This window comes from Perca fluviatilis, chromosome 2 (assembly GCF_010015445.1).
Source record: "Perca fluviatilis chromosome 2, GENO_Pfluv_1.0, whole genome shotgun sequence".
Classification (NCBI taxonomy): Eukaryota; Metazoa; Chordata; class Actinopteri; order Perciformes; family Percidae; genus Perca; species Perca fluviatilis.
The window spans coordinates 39487346-39514572 of record NC_053113.1 but is presented as its reverse complement, the minus strand read 5'-3'; the positions used below and the strand labels follow the sequence as shown (position 1 = coordinate 39514572).

General features: G+C 41.7%; 2 protein-coding genes across 2 annotated transcripts in view; both read right to left on the bottom strand.

Annotated features, from left to right (window-relative positions):
* Positions 1 to 21191, bottom strand: part of nbeab (neurobeachin b) — a 155147-nt gene extending 133956 nt beyond the window's left edge. Inside the window, 17 exon segments of the mRNA XM_039781228.1 lie at positions 583 to 651; positions 654 to 747; positions 1189 to 1296; positions 1623 to 1750; positions 2656 to 2836; positions 6056 to 6209; positions 6958 to 7175; positions 8818 to 9798; positions 9934 to 10126; positions 10904 to 11027; positions 11155 to 11236; positions 11338 to 11446; positions 13276 to 13368; positions 13839 to 13936; positions 14305 to 14367; positions 15390 to 15469; positions 21027 to 21191. Coding sequence (XP_039637162.1) covers positions 583 to 651; positions 654 to 747; positions 1189 to 1296; positions 1623 to 1750; positions 2656 to 2836; positions 6056 to 6209; positions 6958 to 7175; positions 8818 to 9798; positions 9934 to 10126; positions 10904 to 11027; positions 11155 to 11236; positions 11338 to 11446; positions 13276 to 13368; positions 13839 to 13936; positions 14305 to 14367; positions 15390 to 15469; positions 21027 to 21099 — 2848 coding nt within the window. The 5' untranslated portion in view covers positions 21100 to 21191.
* A 1461-nt stretch (positions 21192 to 22652) lies between these two features.
* The window catches only part of LOC120551813 (neurobeachin-like), a 120038-nt gene continuing 115463 nt past the window's right edge, over positions 22653 to 27227 (bottom strand). Inside the window, exon 13 of the mRNA XM_039789413.1 lies at positions 22653 to 22835. Within this exon, the coding sequence (XP_039645347.1) occupies positions 22653 to 22835 (183 nt within the window). The remainder of the gene's footprint in view (positions 22836 to 27227) is intronic.

The window sequence follows — 27227 nt, the reverse complement described above, 5'->3', positions numbered from 1 at the left end:
AACTTCTCACTACTCATCTTCTCTTCCTTTCTTCTCTTTCTCGGTGTGTTCCAAGCTCCTCAAATTACGCTTCCAGATTTCCTTTGGCCTCTCTCCTCTTCCTCTTGTTTCTTTTATTCACTTCACCCTTTGTCTGAATGGAAGTTGATGAAGTATGCTTACTCGTGCATCTCATAATAGCAAGTTGGCACTGCAGCAGACATTGTGTTAAACCTTTGTAGGCAGCCGCTGATTTCCTTTCATGTGGCTTAATGTATGATTTATGACTTGAGGCATATACTACCTTTCATTTCAGGGAGAACGATGATGCCTATTCAAGTTCATAACTACCATCTCCAGCCCCAGTTAATTCTGTGCGGTGCAATTAGCAGAGCTCATGAATAAATCCTAGGTGAGCCAGTGGAGTGTGGGCAGGGTATCCCTCCTATTTTACTGAATGAGCTTTCAGCCCAAGCAGGCAGCAGTGCATCAGAAAGGACCAAGGACACTTAACATTCATCTGCTGCAGACACAGTCAGCACAAGCTAAGATTAGTGAGCAGGAAGAATGGATGTAAGAGGGAGAGGGCACAGCTGTCAACACCTGTGCTTGTTGGTGAGTTGATCTCCTGACGCATGCTGCGGCCTGATTGGCTTATCCTGGCAGTCTCCGCTGGGGCTCCAGGATGTCGCGGTACTTGGAGACCATGAGGACAGAGATGAAGTACACCACAGCTAAAGCCAGGAATTGGGCTTGCTTACTGTCATCCTGTGGATAAGAATCACAATAAAGTTACGCCACTCTCTATTCAGAAGATCTCATTTCACACAATGCACTGCTGCTCTCTGAAAATGGTTCTCTTACAGCCAATGCACCGTGCATAGACCATGACAACACATTCAAAGTAATGACATTACTCTCTAACACATTCTTTCTGTCTAATACTTGCTTTGAAATATGTGGCTTTGAAATATAGCCATTCAAACGTTGCGGGCTTATGTTCAACAGACAGCCGCTCAGTTGACAAGGACACCTTTGGTGTTTCACCTGTTGATAGGAGGATATTACATTGCACACCTGTTTGTCAACAAAAAAAAAAAATAATCCTATTTTCCCCTTCCTTTCTACCTGCAGCCAATCTTTGTGACAAACACATGCGACTCTTGCATGTACAAGCTCTGCGCGCACACCACCACCACCACCACTCACCACATCACGAAACACCACGGCGCGCAGTCGACTGATGTCCACATCCTGCAAAAGGCGATCAGGGTCCTTGATGGGAGACAGGTTACTAGGGACAGTCTCTATGGCTGTCTAAAGCAAAAAGATAACACAATATGACATGCTACTCTGTTCAGTTAAAGCTCAATTAAACTGTATATTGCCAATACTTTTCTTTTCACATAATTTAAGAAATTCGAAAAACAGTCAAATATGGAACCGAAAAAATCTGCCAACATCTGTATGTTAGTACACAAAGACAGATTTAGTATTATGGGGGGTGTAAATGACCCTTAGAATAGGAGGGCTGATTTAGCGTCGGTACAGGTCACATTATAAGAATGGAGAAAAGTGTTCTTTAAGTAAAATGCAATGTATAAATGAAAATATCCTAGGGGAACAGAAACCACACATCCTACCTTGTTGGAAGTCACAGCATTTTGTAGGTTTTCATGAGTCTTGTTGTTGTTGGTAATGGAATACTTAAGTCCTCTGTCTCTGTGTCTCTGCCTGCACTCGAGACAATTCCTAACAGCCACACAACACACTGCACACACACAGAGAATACAAATGGGCTCTCACTTCAGGGTTAAAAGTAAATTAAATGTTGATAACATGCATGACCTCTTTAAAATGAATCAGTTATCTCTGATGACTATTTGTTCCAGGCTGCCGGGACAGAGACCGGGAGTTAGAATCATCAGCCAGACTGATTTCACACTGAAGCCAGTGATGAGAAATTGTTTGTTTGCACCAAGGACACTGTAGAGTCTGAAGGCGATTTCCCATCCCCCAGAGCACAACTTGGAGTCAACAATCCAGCAAACGCAGGCTCGCGCGCACACAGACCCACAGGCGCAAACAGATATAGACACAGAAACACTCTCACATGCCCAGCTAAAAAGAGACACAAACACAAACTTTTTCTATTTCATGTATCCAATAATTCTGCTAAAACAACTGTACTCTACATTTATTCAGCAGTTGTATACTTTGCTTTCAAATGCAATTCATCAAATCTCTATTATGTACACAGACACATTCAAACACACACACGGGCAGCGGGGACCACGTGACTTTTATGAGACACACCAACGACTAACACAAAAGGCTACCATTTGCAAAGACTACCCGATTGGACCGCAAATGATTCTCTCTGCTCATTATGAATTCCTAAATGATGATCATGTCGGTTTTTACTGCTCCAAACGGCAGCAAATCCCTGCACATTCTCCAGTTTAGTATACAATTAGCAAAGGACTCTTAAATTAATTAGCTTTGCTGATCAAACAGAGGATTTTCGGGGATTAGAGGAATTATTAGTGTGTAAAGAGAATATTGTCATAGCATTTTCTAGCTCATCAATTTTTCCAGTGTGACTGGCAAAAGATGCAATGGAGACGCATGAAGGCAGATGTAATTGTTTTAGTGTCTCCCTGTTCATGACCTTACCCAGTCGGAGGCACTGACGCATCAGGCCCCCGGAGGACATGTTCTTCTCAGCCTCAATCTCACTGAAGTTGAGGGAGCTGGAGAACACCAACACGTCTACCATCACCATGAGACGGGACAGGAAAGTGATGGCCGTCTCCGAGGACATGCCCTGCGTTGCCTCGACGTTCTCCAACTCAGTCTTACACAAGCAACAAAAAAACAAAACAAAAAAAAGACACCAGTCACATTAAAACCAAAGTGCACCTAGCTGTGTTTAAAGTAGGGCTGGGCAATATATCGATATTGTTATATGAGGCTAGATATCGCCTTCAAATTTAGGATAGTGTAATATCCTGATATGACAAGATTTGTCTTCTCCTGGGGCCTGTTTCACAAAAGCAGAATATCTAAATCCAGGATAACTGATAAAGCGAGGCTTGACCTAGTCTAATCTGTGCATCCTGGCTTGGTGCGTTTCACGAAGGCCGAGCCAGGCTGAGGAGGAGCGACTAGGTCGAGCCAGGCTGAAGTAATTCAGATAGATGCGCGTCCACGGCTTTCCTCAAAAGACCGCGAGGTCGATCACAGATTTACTGATGCCAAAATGGAGAATACGTATTGTACATACTTTATACAGAGTGAGCAGCAGCTTCTTGTGGAAGTATGACGACGTGAAACACATTATTTGTATAAAAAGAAAAGAAACACGGCCGCTGTAATGAAACAGCGAGAAAAAGCGCAGCAGACGATCACGGACCGACTGAATGCGTAAGCAGCCTAAACATAACTAACCACGGCTCTGAATTGAAACCGTCATAATCATACCATTCAAGGATTAGGCTACTAATCATTTTCACAAATTAACAGTTGTACTCTTTGCCTTGAAATTTACCATCAAGATCAATTTTCTACAACGCTAAAATATGATGCGTAAATATCTCTTTCACTCTGTTCCTCCCTCTCTCTCTCTCTCTCTCTCTCTCATGGGCTAAAATATAAATTTTCTAAGTCATATTAACTTCCACTGCTCGCTTTTAATGCAAAGTGTAGCATACAACTGTTCGTTTTTGCAAATGACAGTGACTCATTGAATGGTTTCAGTTAAGAGCAGTAGTTCATAAATGGATATTTTTAGACTAGCATTCAGTCGGTCCGCTATTATCTGCCACGCTTTTTTTTAAATTTTTTATAGAGGACGAGTTTCTTTCTCTACATATTATATGCCTTGCTCCCTCATATACTGTATGGACATAGAAAATAAAGACACTGAAGAAATTGGACTAAAATCTAGAAACTATAAAGATAATTAAGTGATACATTCCATGCACACTGTAAACATGAATGGAACAGAGTATATTCATCAGTTATTTCCCCCCAGCAAAAAAGTTCAAAAACCATTGAGTTGTCCTCTACCTGTTGTTATATGAATGTACAGTAGCCTACATCACTAGATAGTTACTGGTCCAGTGAACTAAGACTATAATTTGGGAGGATTGTACAATAAGAATATGTTCTTAAAATTGTTCAATCCTCCCAAATTATAGTCCCAGTTTACTGGACAACACAAATTGTGTGCTAAGAATTCCAAATACAATGCACATGAAAGAGGAATAAACACGATCCTTATTGTTAAAGAATAATACAAAAATAAATTCTCAACTAAAATAATTCAAGGTGCATTGGTCAACTATAGAAATGTACAGCATTGTATATATTGCCCTTAGTAACAGACTTCATTTGAAACACATTTGAAATTTTATCAGCCTTTTCTAATCATCTCAAAAACTGCCATAATATATTCATAAAACTTCTAACAACAATATGAACATCAGTCTTCATACAGCAATATAACAGTAACAATGACACATGAATAATATATGTCACATGAATAATTATAAAAAATAATGGTCACAACTTTAACTAACTTTTCTTAAATGAACAGCAATATGCTGTATTTTAATCCAGGCTGATAATAACAATAGGGTAAAACCAGTGCTGGGTGAACAGAAAAGGTTCCAGGATTAAATAAATCCTGACTGTTAGCCTGGTCAGGAGCAGGCTAGCTGCACAGAATAAATCTCCATGGTGATTTATGTGCCTCCGCTTTTGTGAAACCGAGTCAAGGCTAAATTGAGCCAGGATAACTGGGAAATCCCGGCTTAATCCCTTATCCTGGTTTTGTGAAACAGGCCCCTGGTTTTAAAGGCTATATTACAGTAAAGAGATGTGATTTCTGAACTTCTAGCTGTTCTGTTTTTTACACATTACTCCCTCTTACTCCCTCTCTTCCCCCTCTTACTCCCCCATGTACCTCGGTGTTCGTCTCGGTATACGCATTTACTGCTGTCTGTGTTGTATTTCAAATTGTATTTGATGTCATTTAAACTGTATGTATTTCTAATGTATTTTATCTTCTAGCCCTCCTTCCCTTAGGGAAAGAGAATCTGTTCTTAATGACGTGCCTGAAAAAATAATGGTGAAATAAAGAATTCTTTTAAATTATTTCTTACAAATCTCACTGTGTACATTTTTTGTGAAAGCACCAGTTGTCAACCCTACAATATCGTCACAATATCGATATAATGGGGAAAGAAAGATCGTGGTATTTGATCGCCCAGCTCTAGAGTAAAGCATTATTCTTTTCAACAGAAACAAGCAAAAGAATATGGAAAGAGGTCATATCACAGATATAGGTCAGGAAGAAGGCAGCAGCATGGACCATTATTATTATGCGAGGGTGAGTAGGGTCTCTGAGGAAGCAGAGATAATATTCAAAATTGTAAAAAAAATGAGTGGAAGGTTTGATCCATAGAAATAAAATAATTCTATGATTTGATTTGGGCTGAATATCAAACTCTACCTAGGGGGATATTTTTCCATATGCTTTTTGGGTCGAGCCCAAGCAGACACTTTTCTGTTTGCTCTCCTTTCCTCTGTGTTGAGACATGGAAAGGTTTTCTAAAGAAATATTTGAGAAGGGTGCCATCTGCACCAGTCCAGAGGGATAGTACATTTTTAGATCTATTTAATGAGTATTAAGCAAAAAAAGGGTTGGGAATACGGTAATTAAGAGAGAGAAATTAAAATAATAACCGTGGTACTAGAGACATGCACACACGAAATAAACAAAATAGGATGATTAAAATCCATTTCGGCTCAAAAATGCAAATTAAATCTGATAATTACAGTAGATCGATAAAAGTAAACCTGAATGACACACAGGGAAGTAATGTCCTCAGCATCAATTGTAGCAAATTGAAGCTGAGCAAATAAAGGAGGCCCTAATCAATGAACACGTCTTATCTCCCACAGGTACGTCCTGTGGTGAACTACAGACAACCACAGACCAAACGGTTATAAGGAAACTACCACTAGATGGCATTATCCACCCACAGGGAAGACAGGGAGGTGCACTTACAGTAGGAGAGGTGGCAGCTGAGAGAAGGGGCAAGATCCCTCCACAAGCGATGATGATGTTGTCTACCATTTGCGAGATGAGGTGGATGGCGTTGTGGACAAATATGATGTTCTCGTTACTATTAACAAAGTCCATGACCGATTTGGTGGAGTGGCTGCGAGGGAAAGAAGAGGGGAAAAAATGGATTGTTAGGAGTACAAGCATTTTTCACATTATATGCTGTAAATCAAATGGAAATTATAATGTGCAATAAACTGAAAACGTTTATAGGTCTATGGTTGTATAGACAAAAAAAAGGCAGATTGCATTCGGTATATCATGTCTGAAAGCAGGAGATAAAAGTACATCAGGGTACCCCCAGGACTCTTCAAGACCTTTTTAATACTACCTAAGATGACATATAATGCCATAACCCTAACTTCATAGCGATATAATGGAAAATCAGTATGAATTTTAAGCCAGAGAAAATTATTGTTTACCAAGTAACATTACCTGAATCACCTGAATACTCACATTCATATTTAATACACAATAGCTTTGTGAGGTGTGTTTGTACTAATAATATTTGTTACATTAAGATCTCTTATGCTAAGAAACTGAAATACAAAATAAATATACTGTTGTATAACATCCAAATTGAGTAAATTGTAAGGTTACATACACAAGACATTTATTTACTGTATGACGTTACTGTATTTATTTAATCCTATGAAAGGACAATACAAAATATAACACCTTTGTTAAATTAAATGTAATACTTTTAGGGCCTTATTTTTGGAATATTTAATTTAATATTTTTTTTAAATACTTTTATACCCCACGGGTACCCTGTTAGTTCTGATGAGGAAGGGTAATCTGAGTATCTGAGTCTCTCTCAAGCGCACGTAAAGCCCTTCACACACCTCCTCCAGACATGGACGTCACTCTCCAGTGCACACAGCAGGTCAGTGAGCAGTCTCTGGTGCATGGCCGACCATTTGAACTCTGGGATGCGGAACATGGTGGTGCGTGGGCCGGGGCTGAACTGCTGCCGCTGTTCTTCTGTCATGGGAGTCCCCCGGAAGCCCAAGTCCACACGGATGTCCCTCTCCATCTGAGAGGCTAGGCGGCCATGCAGACTCTGATGGGAGACCAGTTAATCAGTAACTAACAGTAAACCAATTAATTTGGCATCACGTATACAATCACTGTCCATCATGAGATGCTGTTTATAGACTAGTTGCTAATGTTATTCTTCTGTTAAGATGGTTAGTGCGCCCCTAATGAGATATAATGCTGCTGTCATGCTATTCACTATGAATGATGAGACCACCCTAGCGGCAGCAAATGTAATTTGCAGCCAGGGTCAGTCTAGCAACTCTCCGTTGGCTTGCGAGCTGGAAAAACCAAACTCTGGTCAGGCCAATCACATCGTGTATAGAGTGGGTGGGCGGGGCTTATGGCTGCTGCTGCTGCTGGGAACAGCAGTCTTCTGGAAGACTTGGAGTTCAGCTTTTCTTTGAGAAAAGAACAAAGAACGGCACAGAAATCATTCTTAAAAAAGGAAGATGTGTTCGGAGTTTTGCCGACCTGATACGGCAAAAGTTTAATCTATCAGCTAGCTTCGCTACCTTCTTCGTTGCTCTGCCTGGTTGTAGCGCTATCCTATTACGTGCAGAGGGAATTTGAAAGACAACAGTTTATCCCGCCCCTCGGATTGAGCCCTGCCAATGGTGAGTTCCCAGACCCAACATCTGGATGTGGGTCTGGCTTGTCAGGCTAACACCAAAGCCCTTTTCCTCTTCGGTCCCCCTACAGGTTGGGAGCGGAATTGTCCATTACAACAGTCGTACGTCTCATTCGAACTACAGATCCGCTACCCGATCTAGCAAACTTGCATAGTGCGGTTATAGCCGATAGAGGGCCGCAAAGCGAATGCGAATGCTATGTTAAGAGTTGATGAACCACTGAAACGATTTTGGAAACATTATTTTAAGGTACAAAAGAATCTTTGGTGTTGCTTTAAGTGAGTCCTCGGATAACCGCTTCCTGCTTGCGGGTAAAGAAAAAATACAACAAGCTTAATGCAACCTCTACATGTAGCAGTTAAGTTGAATGAGTCAGCAAGGTGCTGCAAAAAAAAAAAAAAAGCCTGTTTAAAAAGCAGCAGCGATGAATTGAACATGAGCAATTACGCAACAGCAGAGAAAAGTTTAAAAATAAACCCCTGGCTCCCACTGGCCCTCCATCAGTGACCCAGTCCAGGCAAAAGAGCCTGACCTCTGAAAAAGAGCACAGCTCATACGAGAGGAGGGGAACGAGGGACAAATCCCAGGCGGTTGTTGCCGAATAATGCTTTGTCTATTTCTGCCCTCCTGTTGGCTCAGCCAACTATTCCTGCAGCCCACTTTCCTTTTCTCAGAGGGATGGCGCCTGATCCCTGATGTGCACCAGGCCATCCTGTTCCCATTACAACCAGAGTTGGGGAAGAGACTGCTCCCTATGGGTCTGTTAATATAGAACTGTTCACAAAAAAGGCCAACACATCCTGACAATGGCAAGTGGTATCCTTCCTCGCTTTCCGGTCTTTGACCCTGGCGCTGCTCCGTTTCAGTATTCATGATCGTCTGCTGTTATAGTTCCCTCTGGCAAAGCTTTACAGTTTTATTTCTTTCATGTGAAAGTCCCAAAAATGGGAAGATGGTCTTTTTGTGTGTGTAGGATATTACTGGATATCTCAAATTCTGTGAATGAACGACATGCTGACTTAGCTTTGGACCAACCTGTGTGGTGGCTGTCGTCGGAATCTTCTTCATCTCTTTGTCTTTGCCGTCATCTGTGTCAGAGGTGTTGCTCGTTGCATCTGCTGCACTGCTGGTTTTAACAGCCGAGGCGTCCCCTTCAGACGGCGCTGCAGCGGAGACCACGTGGACCTCAGGGCTCTTGCAGGAGGCCTCGGCGCCAGCCACGGAGCTGATGCCCTCGAAGGCGGCCTGCAGTTCAAACTCGTCCTTCTCCAGGATGCTGGGTAAGGAGCCCAGCTCAGAGCTGCCTGTCATGTGAGCGAGAAGGCCCAGTTCATCCCCGGCGCTGGTGTGGACTGAAGTCTCTGGGCTGGGCAGCACCAGAGGCGCGGCTGTACTGAGATCAGGCAGCAGCGCGTCTCCCATGCTGTTTGCCACCTTGCCAAACAGGAAGTTGCTGCTGTCGGGGATGCTGTCCTTGTCATCGTCTAGAGTAATGAGAGGGGGTGCATTGTGGTCAGCCATGCTGCCCTTTGGCAACAGCACACTGTTGACATCGCTGTTGAGCTTTTCCACAGCAGCACAATAAACATTATCCAGCAGAGAGTCCACCTCCACCAGGGCTCCGTTCTCAGACACTCCCAGTGTTTCCATATCATCTAGCTTAACCTCTGTAGCCTCCACCTTTTCAGCCTTGATGTCCACCAGAAGGTGGTGAACTTCGACCCGGACCCCGTCTACCGTAGCCTCTGTCCCTCTGAGACCCATTTCGGGCCCCTTGCCTTCAGCCAGCAAGTTGTGAGAGTCCGCGCTCTCGTAGTCCTTCTCGCTCTCAGGTGTCTGGGAGTTGTCGTCCATTTCTCTGATCTCAATTGCGCCATTGATGCCAGACGCCTGAGCAGACAGACCAGAGATGGTGCTGACCAAACCCTTCTTCCCTTTCTTAATATTCTCCTCTTCCTGACGCTGGTACTCTTCATACATCTTAGCCAAGTACTCTTTATGTGCCTCGTATGTCACCTACAAGGGCAACATTACAGACAATGTTAGCCACGTATTTATGATGCAGAAACGATTGTTTTCGAAGAAGCTTAACAGCTAAGATCAGATAAAAAAAGTCAGTGTTTCCTCTTTGTTGTAGAGTGCAGTGCTCACCTTAGAGTGGGCTATAGAGAGAGTGTCCACCCACACGCGCCATCCTCCCCACTCATACTTGATGGCATGGTAGAGCAGAATACGAAAGATGTTGTACACCATCTCCGTGATCTTCTGCTCATCAGAGTTTTTAGGGTTGATGTAGCCGACAGAAAACATCCAGTCCTGCCATACGGAGCACTGAAGCAGACACCTGCAATACGCATGTCACCACACGGTCAGGTAAGCCAGATAGCAACAGCAAAATCTGATCCTCTTATGATTAGCAAGTTTAACATTTATAACTGAAGTTGGGGGTAAAAGGATGAACTCATCTTTCATTTGTGTCAAAAGAACGTACCGGTGCCATTTGGCATTTTGTTATTCACATTACAACAGACTGTTTGGATCATTTGGCCATTCACATATTCATTTATTTGTTTATTTGGCAATAGCTTCTCAGAAGATAAAAAAGGGGCAGCAAGTGAAAACCAATTAAGTGTTGTTTTCAACTCAACAGCTAAACTTGAAGGAGCACAATTCTGCCTAATCATTTTAGGCTAATTATATTGTTGATAAGGGTCAGTGGTTTCCTGAGACTTATAGTTTAACTGCAATATGTCTTAAAGTGTGTGTGTGTGTGTGTGTGTGTGTGTGTGTGTGTGTGTGTGTGTGTGTGTGTGTGTGTGTGTGTGTGTGTGTGTGTGTGTGTGTGTGTGTGTGTGCATGTGTGTGTGTCTCAGAAGGCGAGATTGGGTGGCGAGAGCGAAAAAGAGAAAAAGCGGGAAAGAGCAACGGTCAAAACCTGTCACCGAAAACATCTGCTGGAGAACATGTGCGACACACACACACACTTTTGGATGATTTGGCACCAATATGAGTATAGCTACACAAGCCTATTAAACATGGTAAAAGGAGGGGGAACGGTGTGCCTTTTCTCTCTTTACTTTGATACATTAATCACCAAGATAATAGATGAAGTTCGGCTCACCGTCTGTTCTCCCGGCTGTTGCTGAACAGTTTGATCATGTCTGAAAGGAAGAGCCGACGAACTTCCATCAGCTCTGTGCTGGGGGCGGAGTTCTTCAATAAGGTGGCTACCACCTTGAGAATCACTGAAATCACATTTAGGAAACACAAATACGTAAACATATTGTCAAATGTTACCAGAGGACTTTAGAAAGAAAGAAAGAAAAAAATAAATAATCTAAATCCTCAAAATGGGACATGTAGCCTGCTTACTTGGGTTCTGAATCTTGACAGTGGAGTCGGGCTCAGGATGAGGTTTGTGAACTACCTGTGTGCACACCTGCTCTGTCAGAATCTGGTGCGGGAAGCGGTGAGAAGACATCAGTCGCACGTTCTGTACACAGAGACCAACGGTGCGGTAATGTTGGGACATATGAGAGGAAAAGGTTTTGTTACCTCGTACAGAGTGTTGTAGGTCGTCACGGTCACAGTGTTGGTGTGCAGCATGAGCCGCTCTCCCAGGAGAGTGAAGAGGCTGTGTGTGTGCATGATCTCCACCTTCCTCCTGTGGATAAACACACACACACACACACACGCGCACACGCACGCGCGCACACACGCACACACACACACACACACACACACACACACACACACACACACACACACACACACACACACGCGCACCCACACACAAACAGGTAAAGTGGCTTGTTTAGAGCTCCCTAAGCCACTGAAAGGATCAGCGAGTGCCGTCAGCTCGCCTCCCTGTTCTCACCCACAGGGAGCCGGGCTCTGGAGACGAATGTCAGGAACTGCCTGCTATCATAAATTGGGGGAATTTCGTGGGAGGTGTGTAAGATAACGAAGTTAGCCTGTCACTAGGAATGGCTCTGAGATACAGCAGAGGCATACTACAGGTGAATGGGTTCAACAGTGACAAACTACTTCTGCAAACAGCATAAGGACTGCTGTCACAACGCTAAGCCAAAGCTGCCGCCACTGCCTCAAGACAAGTTGTGACTTTCCTCATAATTCGACAGCTTTTTTTTTTGTAAATTGCAGAGGCTGGCAAATTGGACACTTAGGGGAAGAGTAGCATTTCTCTTAAATGTATAAATATGGAAATTTGGGAGGAAAGGGCAAACTGGCGATGCATAGCAAGCTGAGGTTCAACTTACAAGTCTGCTCAACCCAAGAGGCACAGTGGTATTCACACAGTTTAAAATATGAAAATGAGATGTATGCTATTCAATAAGAAGAGATAAAATACACTGCTGGAGAGGGGTAAAGTACTCATACAGCATGAAGCACAGTTGGTTCTAAAAACACTTGACAAGTCATATTTATTATGTCTGATATTTAAGTTTATGATAAGCGGGTTGAGTATATGCACTTTTAAGACAGAAGTCATATATCCTGATATAAATAATGCATGGCCCCCAAAAAGTATTAACTAGTACAAGTTCTGACCATTTGACTCATCAACCCAGAGAAAACTAACATCACTGAACTAATAACATCAGCAGAGCACTGAAGAAACATGTTCAATTCTTTATGAGTTGCACTAGAGCTCATAGTGAGCAGGATGGTGCTTTAAAATGTACAGAAGCTTTCAAAGTGAAGGGTGAAGGCAGGCTTTCATAAAGCCCTCATGTTCCTTGAGGATATAGGCCTTTCACTTGACTGTGGCAGCCTAGTATAGGCTTATGGCTGCCCTTACAGTACTCTCCATTCAGCAGCAGGAACACCTGGTGCTCCACCATTGTGAGCACAGCAAAACTGTCCATCCCTGCATCCCGCATTTTCAATCACAGGCTCTCCATCCGTAGGCATTCTCTCTCCTCTCTAATATGCAGCGGACAGCACAGAAGATATGCTGACATCTTCGTAGGTGGTTCATTAATTATTTCACTCTGTTGGAATAACTTGGACGTCTTCTACCACTCTCTTATGTGAAGTAATAGTTTCAGGGCATGACGCCAGGAATTCAGGTCTTCTAAAAAAAAAAGTGCACCCTAAGTTGCAAAAGTGGCATCCAGTCAAACGTTTTTTGGCTCTTCTAATTGTCCACTTTTTTTTTTTTTGTTTAAAGAGTGAACAGATGAATCACATCTCTGGATGAAAAGCCTGACTTAGGATTTTTAAGTTTCAAACCTATTAGCCTATATATATATATATATATATATATATATATATATATATATATATATATATATATATATATATGGACATTGCAGGGACATGGATAGGCTTAAATGGCATAACAACACAGAGTAGATAACAGCATTAAGCCTGTAACAGACAACTATTTTTATGTGACAATTTATTATAAAAACACTTAAGAGTGGGTAATTACAATCTACTATACAGCTATTGGAATGGATTACTTACTTGTGGCCCAAATGCTTGAGGAAGTACCCAAGGACTTTGAGGGATTGTACTCGAATGCCTTCACTCTTTGAGGCCATGAGCTTGTAGATCACCCTGGAATAGACACAAGCAGTGAAAGCTGGCAACAGCACACTGTCTTGACAGAATAAAATATAGCCCTGTTGATGAAAAGGGTCCTCCACTGGTTAGCTGACAACCACTTTCCTTCAGAGTGAATTTACATTAGCATTAAATGAATGTCCTAATGAAAGCAGCAGCCTTTCCAGAATGAATTCCCCAGAACTCACAAGTAGTGCTACACCGAGTGCATTTATACTTTATAGGATCACATGGGTTTAGCTTGATCAGCCGTGTCATATTGTGAAATCAATATGTTAATATTATTACTTTTCCATGCATAGGTCTTTTTTTCTCTCTCACTGAACCTTATGAATTATTAATGCATCGCATAGGCACACGGCAACAGCACTAGTGTTAGGTGCTTAGGTTTATGTTGTGAAATCACCTTTTTCATTTTGTGCCTGAATGGCGAAGGGATTGTGTCTTCCCCTTAGGGGGCTTACCGTATTCCATTTCTCTGGTCAAAAGCAGGGATCATAGAGGCTGGATGCTCAGACATGAGGGCTGCCACCAGCTGCAGCACATCATGCAGATTCTCATCCTGCAGACAAACCAGGAGAGAAAGACAATCAGAGATAAAAACAAAAGAAAAATAGAAAAGGGAGCGGGCAAAGGAAGAGAAAAAAGTTTTTGCTCAGACTCTGGAACTGCAGCAGTGACATAATGTACGTTCTTTGCAACTGTATCACCTGGTACTGGTACACCTTACAACAGTACAGGGGCAGTGGCTGGCCACTGCCCAATGGAAAATACATTGCTGATCGAAAGGATTCATTCTGGTCAGCTTAAACGCTCAAAAACAAATCAACTTCCTCAAGAATAGCAACGCTGAAGATGAAAATTGACCTCGTAGCTTAGTGCAGCATTTGGGAATGAATTGACTCGGAGAGCGGATAGACTAAAATGTACCTCATGCATTGTTAACAAATAGTTTAGGATGCTCTGCAGCTCATCTTCCTTCACACCCCGGTCCTGAAAAAAAGCACAAATAGAAAAAAACAGATAAAAGATTAAATGACGTACAAGGCAAATCATTGGAGAAGGGTCACTGCATTACAAAGTTCGGAGCCAATATTCAGGCAAAAAGCATCACAGTCCGTATAATGTGGTTTAATTAAAAGAACGTAATAGAAAAGACTGGAGGAAGAAGCCTAATTGTTTCGGCCTCCAGTGTGTCATTTATTATTGTTGTGCTTAGACTGATGCACATGTGATGAGAATTCATGTTGCTGCAATAAAACCGACTTAACAGCCAGATAACTCCTTTGGCCTGGTGACAGCTGGAGACACCAAGCCTTTTTCTGTCCGGTGTAAAAATCCCTCTTATTTCTGCCATGCCCTAAAGAACCCTGTTACAGAACAAGGCACGGTCATTATCTGCAGAGATATGGCATGCTGGGGTGTGCAGCAAAGCACACACTGGTCCACTGTGCAGTATAAAACATAATCAGATGTGTAATATGTAGTCCAGCACTCTATGTTCATCATTGATTAGTTTACCATGTATTTCTTTGATAATTCAATTAATTTAGTCAGTAAGATGCCAAAAAACACAGAATACCTTTTATACATTTTCAGAGCCAAAAGTGATGGCTTAAAAGAGTTAACTCTGTCTGATAACAGCAAACTCAGAGTTAGCCAATTACAATTAATTAAAGCAAAGAAAGACGCAATTTGTCTCTTTTGAAAAGCTGGAACCAACATGTTTGGTTTCCTTACTTGAGAAAATACCAAAATGATTAAATAATTACCAAACTGAATAATGAATGCATAACATTTGTTCAGCACAACTAGGTTTCTCCTGATTTTCCACATATTTTTCAATTAACAGATATAAAGAAATATATAAGTAGCACTGAATTGATGAAGGAGCAGAGTGGCTGAACGTTTGAAAGAGTAACACAGGGAGAGTTGACAATCTCCATATTTTCTCTATGCAGCTCAAAATCCAGCCGTGTAAGGGGCTGCAAGGCATGAAGACAGGTGGGATATACCTTCAGGATGAGTTGCTTGAGAAAGAGAAGCATGAATGCCCGCAGAGAAATTATTTCTTTCTGGGTCGGCCTTGGACCATCTGTAGTTGGGGAGAGAAAGAGAGAAAACTGAGAAGTATTGGTAACAAATAAGATATCTTCCTGTTTTACAGTCTCATCTGACATTTGATTTTTGGTTTATTTAGATGATCTAAAGTCCCTTTTCAATGTTTTTTGACTGATAATAGCACATTTCTCCCAGTAATGTCCTCCTCCTTTGAGCTTTTGACAAAAAAAACAAGCAGACAAAACAGTCTGTCACGGTGTCACCTTCAGATACATCTTCTGCGCTGCATCACCAGCTTTGTACTGATTTACTGGATTCACCTTGAATGTGTGCATCAAAGGTTTTACCAACAACCTACTGTAGACAGGGAGCGGGGCAAAAAGAGCAAACCGCCCACTTTGTAAACAGAACATAATTTGCACATCTATTTACATTTACAATTAAAAAATATGTATTTCATATAAATAGCATGCTTTAACTTTAGGAGAAGTCATTCTGAGTATTCAACCCAAATGTATTCATCTTTCATGCTGCATCCAAAGTCTGTGTCTATCCCAGGTAGCCTTGGTCACAACATAGTACCCAGGCAGCCGGCCCAAGGTTGCACCTGCCTAACACACTGGCCAACATCTCATTAAAACTACCCAGAATGCCTCTGCCAACTTAAGGTCACATTGGCACTCTGACGTTAGCCTCACAGTGCAATCAATCTCTGTCATGGACCTCATTCAACATCTGACGGGCCGAACGCTGTCAGCAGGTGTATGGATGTCGTGCAAATATACAAGAATGACGGAATATCACAGAAGGCATCGATTATCTGTCAGAGCTGCTGCTGTATTGGTTTGGTTTTCACATTAATGACTTTTGACATGGTCAGATCCTATTCAATATGTTCAGCTCTGTTGTCTTCAACTAAAAAGTGTTGGCATGTACACTGAGTAAGCAAACTAATGGGCTGCAGCAACAGGCAGATCAATACAACACAGAGCTATTTAGTCTCACACACACACACACACACACACACACACACACACACACACACACACCAGAAAATACAGGATATGGCATACATTACCACTTACAACAATACAAACATGAATCCCCTCGAGATTAGCAGCTCTCTCTCTCCCTCTCTCTCTCTCTCACACTGTAGCACAAAGGCTCCATTTTAGATGTAAAACCTGGCATACATTCATTCATTTCTTATTCACCGTGTGCAGTCAGCCAAGTATAAACACGCTGACTAAATCTTCGACATTTGCAGAGGTATTAAATGACAGTATCTAGGCCAAATACAAGAGCAAAAGCCTTTCAGGGAACATTGGTCACTTTGCCCAGTGTCTTTCCTCTCCTCTCAGCCCTGATAAAGTCCCACCTCCACCTTGGCTGGACACATGTTCATTTGAAATGGGGACAGTGCCACAATGACAGACACAACAGCAGCAGACGCCTGACCATCGTGTTGCTCCAACAGCCAGTCAATCTAATCAATGATGAGGTTCCCCGAGGTTGCAGGAGGATGGCTAGTGCCGCTGCATCCCGACACTGATTAATAGAGTGAGAGAGGAAACCCCAGTGCAGGGAGAGCGCCTGACATGGAAGGCATGATAAGAACATTATTACCGCAGCCACAGCATCCAAGTTATTCACAACCAATTATGCTCAGCGGCTCTGCACAGCTCTAGTTTCTCATTTACGTATTGCTTTACTTCCTGCATCCCAAGGGCACAAGGAGAAAGAGATTAATGAAAAACAATGTATGCCCATGTGATTAACGCAGGAATCTTATTCCGGCTTATAACGGATGATAATAAAGTAGCATAGCATGCGTCCTGGATACTTGTGCAAACCTTTAAATATAAAACTGGAATCATTAGGTTTTCGCTCCCTCAATGCTTTTAAATAAACAAAAAAGGCGGATAAAATACTCTCATGCAACAAGTATTTTTAATCACAGCAGCAATAATTGGTTTCCAGAATTACTCTCAAGTTGTAACTAACGTATGTTTTGCCTGCTTAAACCGCTCTGTTTAGAGCATCTGGAGCATGCTGACATTAAACTGCAATGACTAAACATGTCATAGGACACACACAGGGCAAACACAAGGGGAAACATACAAATGTAATGGGTGAAGCCCCCATCTCTCTCTTAACGTTTCTAAATGTGTAAATCTGAAGCAAGTCAGAGAAAGAAGAGCATGCATGTGCCAAACCATTACCTGACTCACCCGTAATCAGTCATTTGTCCTACAGGAGATTAATTTATCTGAATAAAAGGCACACACAAAAATCATCCACAAGCCTTGATCAGATCATTCCTCTGATGTCTGCCACAGGGGATTGCTCTTGTAATGGGAACAAGACAGAACCAGCTTGAATTGAACGTGGTGACTGGCCATACAGTTCTGATGCCCATCTCATTACTCATTATTTGGTAAAACAGAGGCAGGGCAAAGACAGAGACAAAGGGAGAGGGATAGAGATTGAGATGGATTATGTGTTGGCTTGTGGGTACATTCCAGACTGGGAGAAGTTGAGCAGCGGGGATCTGTCTGTGAGTGCCTGCAGTGATTCTGTGTATAACTGGATGATACATGGCTTTAATATGATAGCACTCTCTATTAAGACCTGAGGAAAAAAAAGAGGAGGCACTTCCAGAAGCAAAACGAATAGCCGGAAGAGCTCCGTTTTAAATGTGTTCACTGTGTCCCTATAATTGAGCACTTCATTATCTGCCTGGCTCTCTTCCTATCTGGATGCATCTTTGTTTGGTCATTTCTCAGCTTAGAAGGACAGAGAGGAAAAACTGACGTGCCAAATCAAGCACAGATCAGTGGGACCAGACCCACATGGAAAATGATCCACAGCAGGGAAGCGATCCATTTCAAGATACGTCTTCCACAGCATTCAAGCCATTTTCTCAGGCCATTACAATCTCCCAAGAACAATTAGCACCATATTTACTGGGGTGTGATTCACGTATGTGTATCATTCCACTTTTGTTTTTGTTAAAGAAAGAAAAGAAAATCGCAATACTGAATACTATCGAATCGCAATAAATGAAAATCGCAATAGAAATCCAATCGGCACCCATGTATCGTTAAAAAAAAGAATCAAATCAGGACAAGAGCTTAGCGTCCCAGCCCTAATATTTACAGTTGTGTTTAAGAGGGCTATGTCTGCGGAAGGCTTAACTAGAAAGCTCCTTGAAGGACATACTGTATAAGAACGGGTACAGGTAATCGATAGAGTCCAATATGTGTACCACTCTGCAATCAAAAAACGATGCCAGTGTGTATTCCATCAAAGCTCTTCATCACACCCTTGCAAAAACCTTGTCTTCGCATTCACCGTTTTGTTGAGCAGTGATTCTTACCAACGCTTTTTAAATTGTGTAATTCTTTGCCATTAAAAGACTACTTAATCACAGACACCTTTTGAAGGGACCTCATTTCTTTCAGTCACTATGTAAAATTGATGACCATAGGCGAGCATGGGAGATAAGACAGGTAAGGTAAATCAAGAGCCTTTCCTCAACCTCCGCTCATTCTTCAACATGGGAGTTCAAAGCCTGCATTTACTGCTAACCAATGAACCTGTGCATGTCATGGTGCTCACTCACAAACAGAACAGAACTCTGAGATCTCCTCTCACAACCCAGAGGTGGCAGCCTGCTGTGTTTCTGGCAGTGGACCACTGCCTCAGTAACCCAAACAACCTGCCTTCACCTGGCACCCAACCCAGACATCTACACCTACCTTTGCAGGTGGTAGGCCCACATGGCACACTAACAGTAGTTAAATCAACTGTCCACTTATTATGATATGTGTGACTCTCCTGTATTGCATCAACAACATTTTTTGGGTGTTTTTACAACCCCTGTTGACATCTGACGCTACCGGATCAGTAAACGACCTGTGATGTTCCTATACAAAGCAGGCCTATACTAGCCAGACATCGTCATACTCAGATGCTAGTCAGAATGCGAACTTCCCGACCTCGAATGTTGTGGGCGGGGCTAAGTTCGGCTGGCATCCAGGCTAGACCTATACTGCAGTGCCTGAGGCTACACAGAAACAGATTTGATTCCGATTCCGACATCTAAATCTATTATTCAACAGCAACAAAAAACCTGCCGAGATTTTCCAACGACGTGATAGAAATAAAGCCATGAGAGAAGTTCCTCTGATGCCCAAGCTAAATATACTTAATTGTATAAGAACATGAGCTTGGGACAGGTTGAACTTTCATTACTTATTAAGTCTTGCAAAGTTTCCTTGCACAGCATAAAAAAAGATAAGGAACATGGCACTTTGTAAGTAGATGGGATAGGGAACAAATTAAAATGAGGAAAAATATTAGATTAAGGGGCCCGTGGGCTGACCTAACTTACAGATGTGTGTGCCCATATTATCCCAGCTAACCTCAGTCTAGAAGTCACTGACCACTTTTTGTAGAAAATCAATTAGGATCACTCCTACTGTAGCTCTAGCAGATCAAGAATGTAGGCCAAGTGCCTTGATGTGGCATATAAATAGGACTTAAACACTGCTACATTGAGCCAACTCAGACACTGCCGCTGAGAAGTGTTAATAAATGTGATGTTCACTTGAGATAGGAATTATTAGTGGCGTTACAAATGTTGATAGAAGCAAAGAAAAACCCTTTTTGGATTACATCAACATCAGAGTACAAGCTTTCACCTTCAGGGAGTAGATGTCATTAGGCCTTGGTGCAGCATACTCTAAGCTCTCAGCACCATTATAAAAACAACCCCTATACTTTGGAAAAGAATAATGGAAAGGAAAAAGGAAATGATAGTTCAAGCACAGCCGGCTTTGTGACGTTCTGTTGCTTAGTAGAGAGAGGATGCCTGTCATACTACTGGCGCAGGTTTCACAGGCCTGGCACCCACACCAAGCACCCCAGCGCGATGACAGTATTGATGTGGCGTGTCTGCCTCACTGTCAGCTCCAGTGATGGCCATGGACCTAACAGCTGACAGGCAAGCGCTTCCGTGGTGAGATGAGTCATTTCATATGTGGGGGAGCTGCTGCCATTTCGGGAAGACACTTTGATAGCAGGCTTGTGACTAGACACACAATGATTGTGACTGGGTCACTCCCGATGATTTCCTTTCCAAAACACTGAGCTTCACTGGGATGAGCCTTAGGATGGATGGGAACATTTATATAAAACAACCCAAATGGGATCATATTCGACATCAGAATCAGAACCACTTTATTCGCCAAATGCATCAGCGGGGGCAACTGATCAGCTATTCAGAAGGGAAATGGCTCTTGGACAAAAAGCTATTAAGGTGGCTTGAGGTCCTTGTCCTCATCGCCCTGTACCTTCTTCCTGAGGGAAGCAGCCTAAAATTGTCACTTGCTGGATGGGACTGATCAACAGCAATTTTAACTGCCCTATTCCTGACTCTGGCCTCATACAGGTCACTGATTGACAGCTGCCTCTGTCCAGTCAGCCTCTCTGCTGTGCGCAGAATGTGCTGCAGTCATACCTACAAAACAAGGCAAATACACTTACAGTAGCTTGACTTATGCTAAAGGAAATCAAAATATGCTCACCGAGACCCTTTGGCGAGATGCCGCTGCTGTCTGCAGGGTTGACGGCCCAGTGGTAGTACTTAAGCGTATGCATGAGCTGAAGCACTGTGCCCACCCGACGAATTGTGTTGTAGATGGTTGCCGTGCCGATGAACTCCGCAGAAAGGTAAGTGTACAGAGATAGCTGTACCTGGAGTGGGAAAACAGGCATACATGTATTCATGTTATTATGTGCTCAGTGTAATGAATCCCATAAACCTTATGCATTATTAGACCCGATTGCACCAGCTGAGCCTATTATCCTTGCAGGTGTATGCTGGGATGGCTACTGACCCTATATTACTCTATTTCCTAATTGTCTCAGCTCCACTCTGTTCAGTGATGATTAGCATGTCCTCTGTAATTAGCAACAGACCTGACAAGAATCCTTAATCCCACCACAGCCATTCCAGCTATAAATGCTGAGGGCTTTTTCCCATATATCATTATCATTATAGGATATTAACGAGTCAAGTGTGAGTCATGGCGAAAGGCGGCAGTGTGGTTACGATGTGAGCATGATGTGATATGGTTTGATGCTACTGGAATTAAAACACTGGAGATAAGTCAACACCACGCTGTTGGTAATGTCATTTCCCTGAGAACAGAAAAGTAAAAATGCATTTACAAAATCTTATTTGTCTACAAGGACAAGGTCAGTAGGCCCATGTAATTAATGCATATTGCATGTTCCTGTCATTCCCACAGCTGGCTCTCTGTACTCGGTGCAGCTTGGGGATAGGGACAGAGGGAATGTGGACTTTGTGACATGTCCTAGGGGAAAGAGCCAGTGTAGCACTCTGTGCCGATGTAGCTAAAAGTGCTCTAACCCACTTCATTACCTCGCTGTTTGTCTCATTTCTTCACCTTCTTTCACTGTGCTCTATTTTGGAGGAGTGTCGCAGGCAAGCCTCAGGATACTTTTGCATTTATTTCCTCCTCTTATTATTCATGGCTTGGCCCACCAGCAGCATTCCTGAGGCAAATGTATTTGCCACACAAACTCAGCTCCTTTGATATACCTCATCCTCCTTTTTTCATGGGTCATTATTAAAAAGGGGATGGTGGGGTGGGGAGTCTGGAACATTTAACAAACTTGGTTAGGTTGACGACAGGAAAGTGGAAGCAACTGCTGAACTGTGCAGCCATGTAAGGTCTTTTAAATGTGAGAATATATCTGGTGCATGTGCTCCACTCCACTCCTCAGACACTTAGCAATGGTTTGGTCAATGTCAGTTGGGCCCCAAATACAAACAATATTCTTTAATTTGACAGCTCAAACGAGTCAATATAGTTTTGCATCTTATTAATATGAGAAAAATATTGGAAGAAAATGATTCCATTTGCAATCATATTTCACCACTACTTTGTTTTATTACTACCAACACTTTGTGCCAAGGGGAATATCACAAAAACTGACGCCAGTGTGATACATACTGGACGATATGCGACATCTCCAGTCTTATTTCCTTTGAAACCAAGACAAATGTTTCAATATTCGTCTTTACAGAATCAACGATGGCGCAAAGGATTACTGAAGCCGCCTGTGGTTGGAAGCTCCTGATGATCATCCACTTCCGCCTGATGACATGCGAGACACCTGTCCCTTCATGGGCTGAGTGACCTGTGGGAGCTCACCTTGGCAGGGGTGTGGATCCAGATGGCAGCATTGAACAGGATGTGGTCACACAGCTGCTTCAGCAGTGGTGCCCCATGTGTCAGGCCGTCCAGATACTTTGCAAAGGAGAGGAACTGCTCTAACACAGCCCTGGTGATGTGTCCACGTGATGACTGGAGGAAGAAGCACAAAGTCATGGTAAATAATAATAATAATATCGCCAAGCCTATTCTGCTGTAAGCGTGCATTTATCCTTCCTGATACTGACTGCATTATGGAGAGCAACACCATACGGAAACTGTTTATAAAATGTCTTATTGCAGAACCCATCAGTTGAAAACACCTAAATGTCAGAAAAAAAAGAAACTACTATGTCACAAAGGTGGGTCATTTGGGGTTGAATGACAGGTAGAAGCATTTGCTGGTAGTTGTTAGGTAGCTAGATAGCTAGCAGGAATACAGAAAAACTACTGGCCTATTTTCATGAAACTTGGTGGGAGGGTGTAGCATGGGCCAAGAAAGAACCCATTACATGTTGGAGCGGATCCAAATCACACGGCAGATACACAAATTATTTTTCACTTTCGTTAACAATGCAAGATAGGGCATTCATGTGGTGTTGGAATAATCCATAAAAATGAGTTCCCAACTGGGAAATTGCCCACTGCATTAAAGTGCTCATAATTATGCTTATTGGCTTTTTCCCTTTCCTAGATTGTGTTATATAACTTTTTTTGCAAGTTATAGGTTTACAAAGTGAAAAAGCCCAAAGTCCCCCCCAAAGGGACTTACCATCTCCAACAGAAAACACTGTTCACAAACTGCTCCAAACAGCTCTGTTGTAGTCCAGCCTTTACTTCAGAGACAAACGTGGTCACTTTGTAACACACGTTATAATCAGGGCTTGACATTAACTTTTTGAGGCACTTGTCCTTTGGGACAAGTACATTTACGTTTCACTTGTCCATGCAAAAAAGTAACTTTTAAGATTTATCATTTTATAATTTTTTTTTGTTTTGCTAATGCAGAATTCGAACAAACCGTTGAAAGCATCCAAACTCTATAAACATTAATAAAATTCAGTTCAAACAGTAGAAACAAACGTGTCCCAACAATAGATTTCCCATTCAACAACAAAAAATATCTCCAGACTCTATAATACAAAGCAATATGTTGCACGCCGGTGTGCAGAAGTTAATATATTGAGATTCTAAGTCAATATTTTAAAGTTTGACTTTCAGATTCCTAGTCAATATAAGTCAATATATTGAGATATTAAGTCAATATATTGAGATACTAAGTCAATATTGAGATATTAAGTCAAATTACTTAATATATTGAGATACTAAGTTATTGAGATTCTAAGTGAATATTTTAAAGTTTCTCATTACTTTCAGATTCCTAGTCAATATTCTAAGTTACTAAGTCAATATATTGAGATACTTTGAGATATTGAGTCAATATATTGAGATTGTAAATCAATAATTTTAATGTTCTCATTGCTTTGAGATTCTTAGTCAATATTCTGAGTTACTAAGTCAATATTTAGAGATATTAAGTCAATATATTAAAATACTAAGCCAATATATTGTGATTCTAAGTCAGTATTTAAAATGTTCTCATTACTTTGAGATTCTTAGTTTATATTCTGAGATATATTGAGATACTTAGTCAATATTTTGACCAGAGGTAGTGGTGACTTGAACTTATACTATATGTAAAATAATTTTGTAAACATAACAATGGATTTTGCCACTAAATGTTGGTGTTAACTTTTTTTTTTTTATTACACTTTTTTTTTTTATAGAATTTCACTTTCAACCCGGCAGAGGCTGATTTACCAAGGGATCCTTCAGAAGGTGTAGCTACTTTACAGTTGATTATTAGCTAAAATTTACAATAATTTACGGACACACGAGCAGCGGAGTAGTAGAGAGCAGAGAGCCAGCCGCTAAATGAGTCCGATTAACTTCATGCTTCATCCACACAAAGCACACTGCTATCGCCACGAGTGACAACAGTATTCGGCTCGTTTTCTGTGAACGATGTGGTGAGGGGGTAATGGTAATGCGGCGTTAGCAAGCTAACGTTAGCTAACTTACACCGGCTGGTTCGCCGTGCTTTGATGCTGCATCGCTTACAGAGAATGAGCTGAACAGCTGGCTGGGTCTAACGTTAGCGGACCTGCTGACCTGCTGCAGCTGGTTCCACTGAAGAATGCCACAGAGGTTGCTTTAAAATTAACAAATGTAATGCATAAGGTTGTTGAATGGTTACATAACCCATGTCTCACTTTGAATACTGAAAAGACGGTAACCATGTTTTTTAAAAATAGATGCAAACTTAAGGAATGTCCTGAGGTCTTAGTAAATGGGCATACAATTAAAAATGTGGACAAATTCAAATATTTGGGTGTTACCCTGGACCCAACTCTTACCTTTAAAAAACATGTTAAAAAACTGAGTTGTACACTCAAATTTAACCTAATAAATTTCAGACATATAAGAAACTCTCTTACCATTGAGGCATCAAATACCTACTTAAGTGCAATGATTGTTCCACACTTTTTGTATTGCATGACAAGTTGGTCTCAAGCAGGTAAGACAGCCTTAATTAAGACCACTTGAATCATTATATAAAACAGCCCTTAAGATCCACGATAAAAAAACACGTCAATATCACCACTGCAAAATAATCACTAAGTACAATATTTTTAATTTTGGAAATTTGATAATGCATTTGAATGTTTGCTTACTTTTTAAAATCATTCATAATGTTGTCGCTCCTCCTCTAAAAAAAATGTATTACGCTCAACTCAGAAAAAAAAGAGCTACTCGGTCAGCCACTAGGAGAGTGCAATATTCCCAATCGCAAAACTTCATTTGGGAAATCATCCTTTTCTTTTGTGGCCATAAGTCAGTGGAATACTCTCCCCACACATCTTATTACATGTAGAGAGTTTGACAAAAGCATGGTTACTGTCACAACAAAATTGTACACATTTATGAGTTGTGTGTGTGCCTCAGCGGGCCAATGGAAGCTGTGTGTGTGTGTGTGTGTGTGTGTGTGTGTGTGTGTGTATTGGGATAGGTAGGGATTTTGATTGCATAGCTTTGTTGGTGTGGGGTGGGGGAGGGGGGTTGGTTTTAGGAAGGGGGAACAATTGAGCACATAGTTTTTAATTGTAAATTAGGTGTGACTGTGGTTGTAAAATTGTATATTTTAATGTTTTGTATTTCACTTGCATGGCCTTTTTATTTTGTTAATGACCTGTAAAGGGACTACGGGAAAATAGCACTTGTGCTACAACCTGGCACAATGCATCTCTCCTTGTTCTTATACAAGGTTAATGTTAACTTGTGCATTGTCCCCGTTTTAAATAAAATGAATCTGAAACAGAGAGCTCAACACACAGGGTGAAAGGAGGAGCTGCAGCAATGTGCAGTACAACAAAAATATGGTGTTTTTTGAAAATGAAACCATGTAAACCTATTCTGATATAACCTAAAAATACAATTATGAACCTGAAAATGAGCATAATATGAGCACTTTAACACATGGACATGCCTTGATGAAGGTCTGCACTCTCCTAGTGCCCTACTAGTTTAACATAAAAGTCAGTCTTTAAGTATAAAGTATTCACGAATTAGAAAACAGAGATGTGTGGAAAAACCCTGTTTTCAAAATTGAACAGGCATATTGTTTACCTAAAGTATGTATTCGTTTATTAAATTGTTCTATTCTTTTGGTCTGCATGTATTTTGGTTAATAAAAAAAGCATTGAAATAATTTAGTTGCTCCAAAGTTTTGTCAATTCCCTTGTACATAGGCTCAGTTAAAGGATCATTTGATTTGTATGTTCTACTTATGTTCTGTGGCAGCAGGTTAGCATGCTGGCGTAGGTGATGAATTTATCTACTTAGTCCTTTTGTCAAGTTACTGAATCTAAAAAAATATTTAAACAAAATTAGGGCAAGTTGTAGAAGCTTGACTTTGCAGAGGATTTCACTTTGACAAATATGGTTACCACTGCTGTCTGGCACCTGTTCTCTGCCCAGGTGGGGACTTGGTGAGGGCAGGAGAAAGGGAAAAATGAAGGCACGGAGAGAAGGGAAGGTGTGGCATAAACAGATCATGAACAGATGGTGTGATATGTGGAAGTGTGAAACCTGCCAGCGGGAGGGAAGCAAGGAAAAAAAAAAAAAATTTAAAAAATCCCTGCTCTCAGGTGTCGACTCTGCCTGCCTGGCTGTTAGTTAACAGCAGCTGAAGCCAGCAGGCAGGCAAGTCACTGAGTGACAAAGTGGAGTCATTTCTCAGTGCTCTAAAAGAGCAAGCACTCTGGGGAGGCTGGCAAGCTGCTAGATCTGCATCACAAAATGGGTAAATAAAGATTGATGCGGAAAGAGGGAATCCAAGGGGGGAAAGGGGAAGAGAAGTAGTCTTGTGGTGTTCTTCCTTTAGCTCTGTTTAGTTCAAAGACTATCTGCTACAGGCAATGGAAGATCAGACTGTTGACAGGGCTTGGAGAGTGCAGACAAGATACAGTGCACCTTGATAGTGGC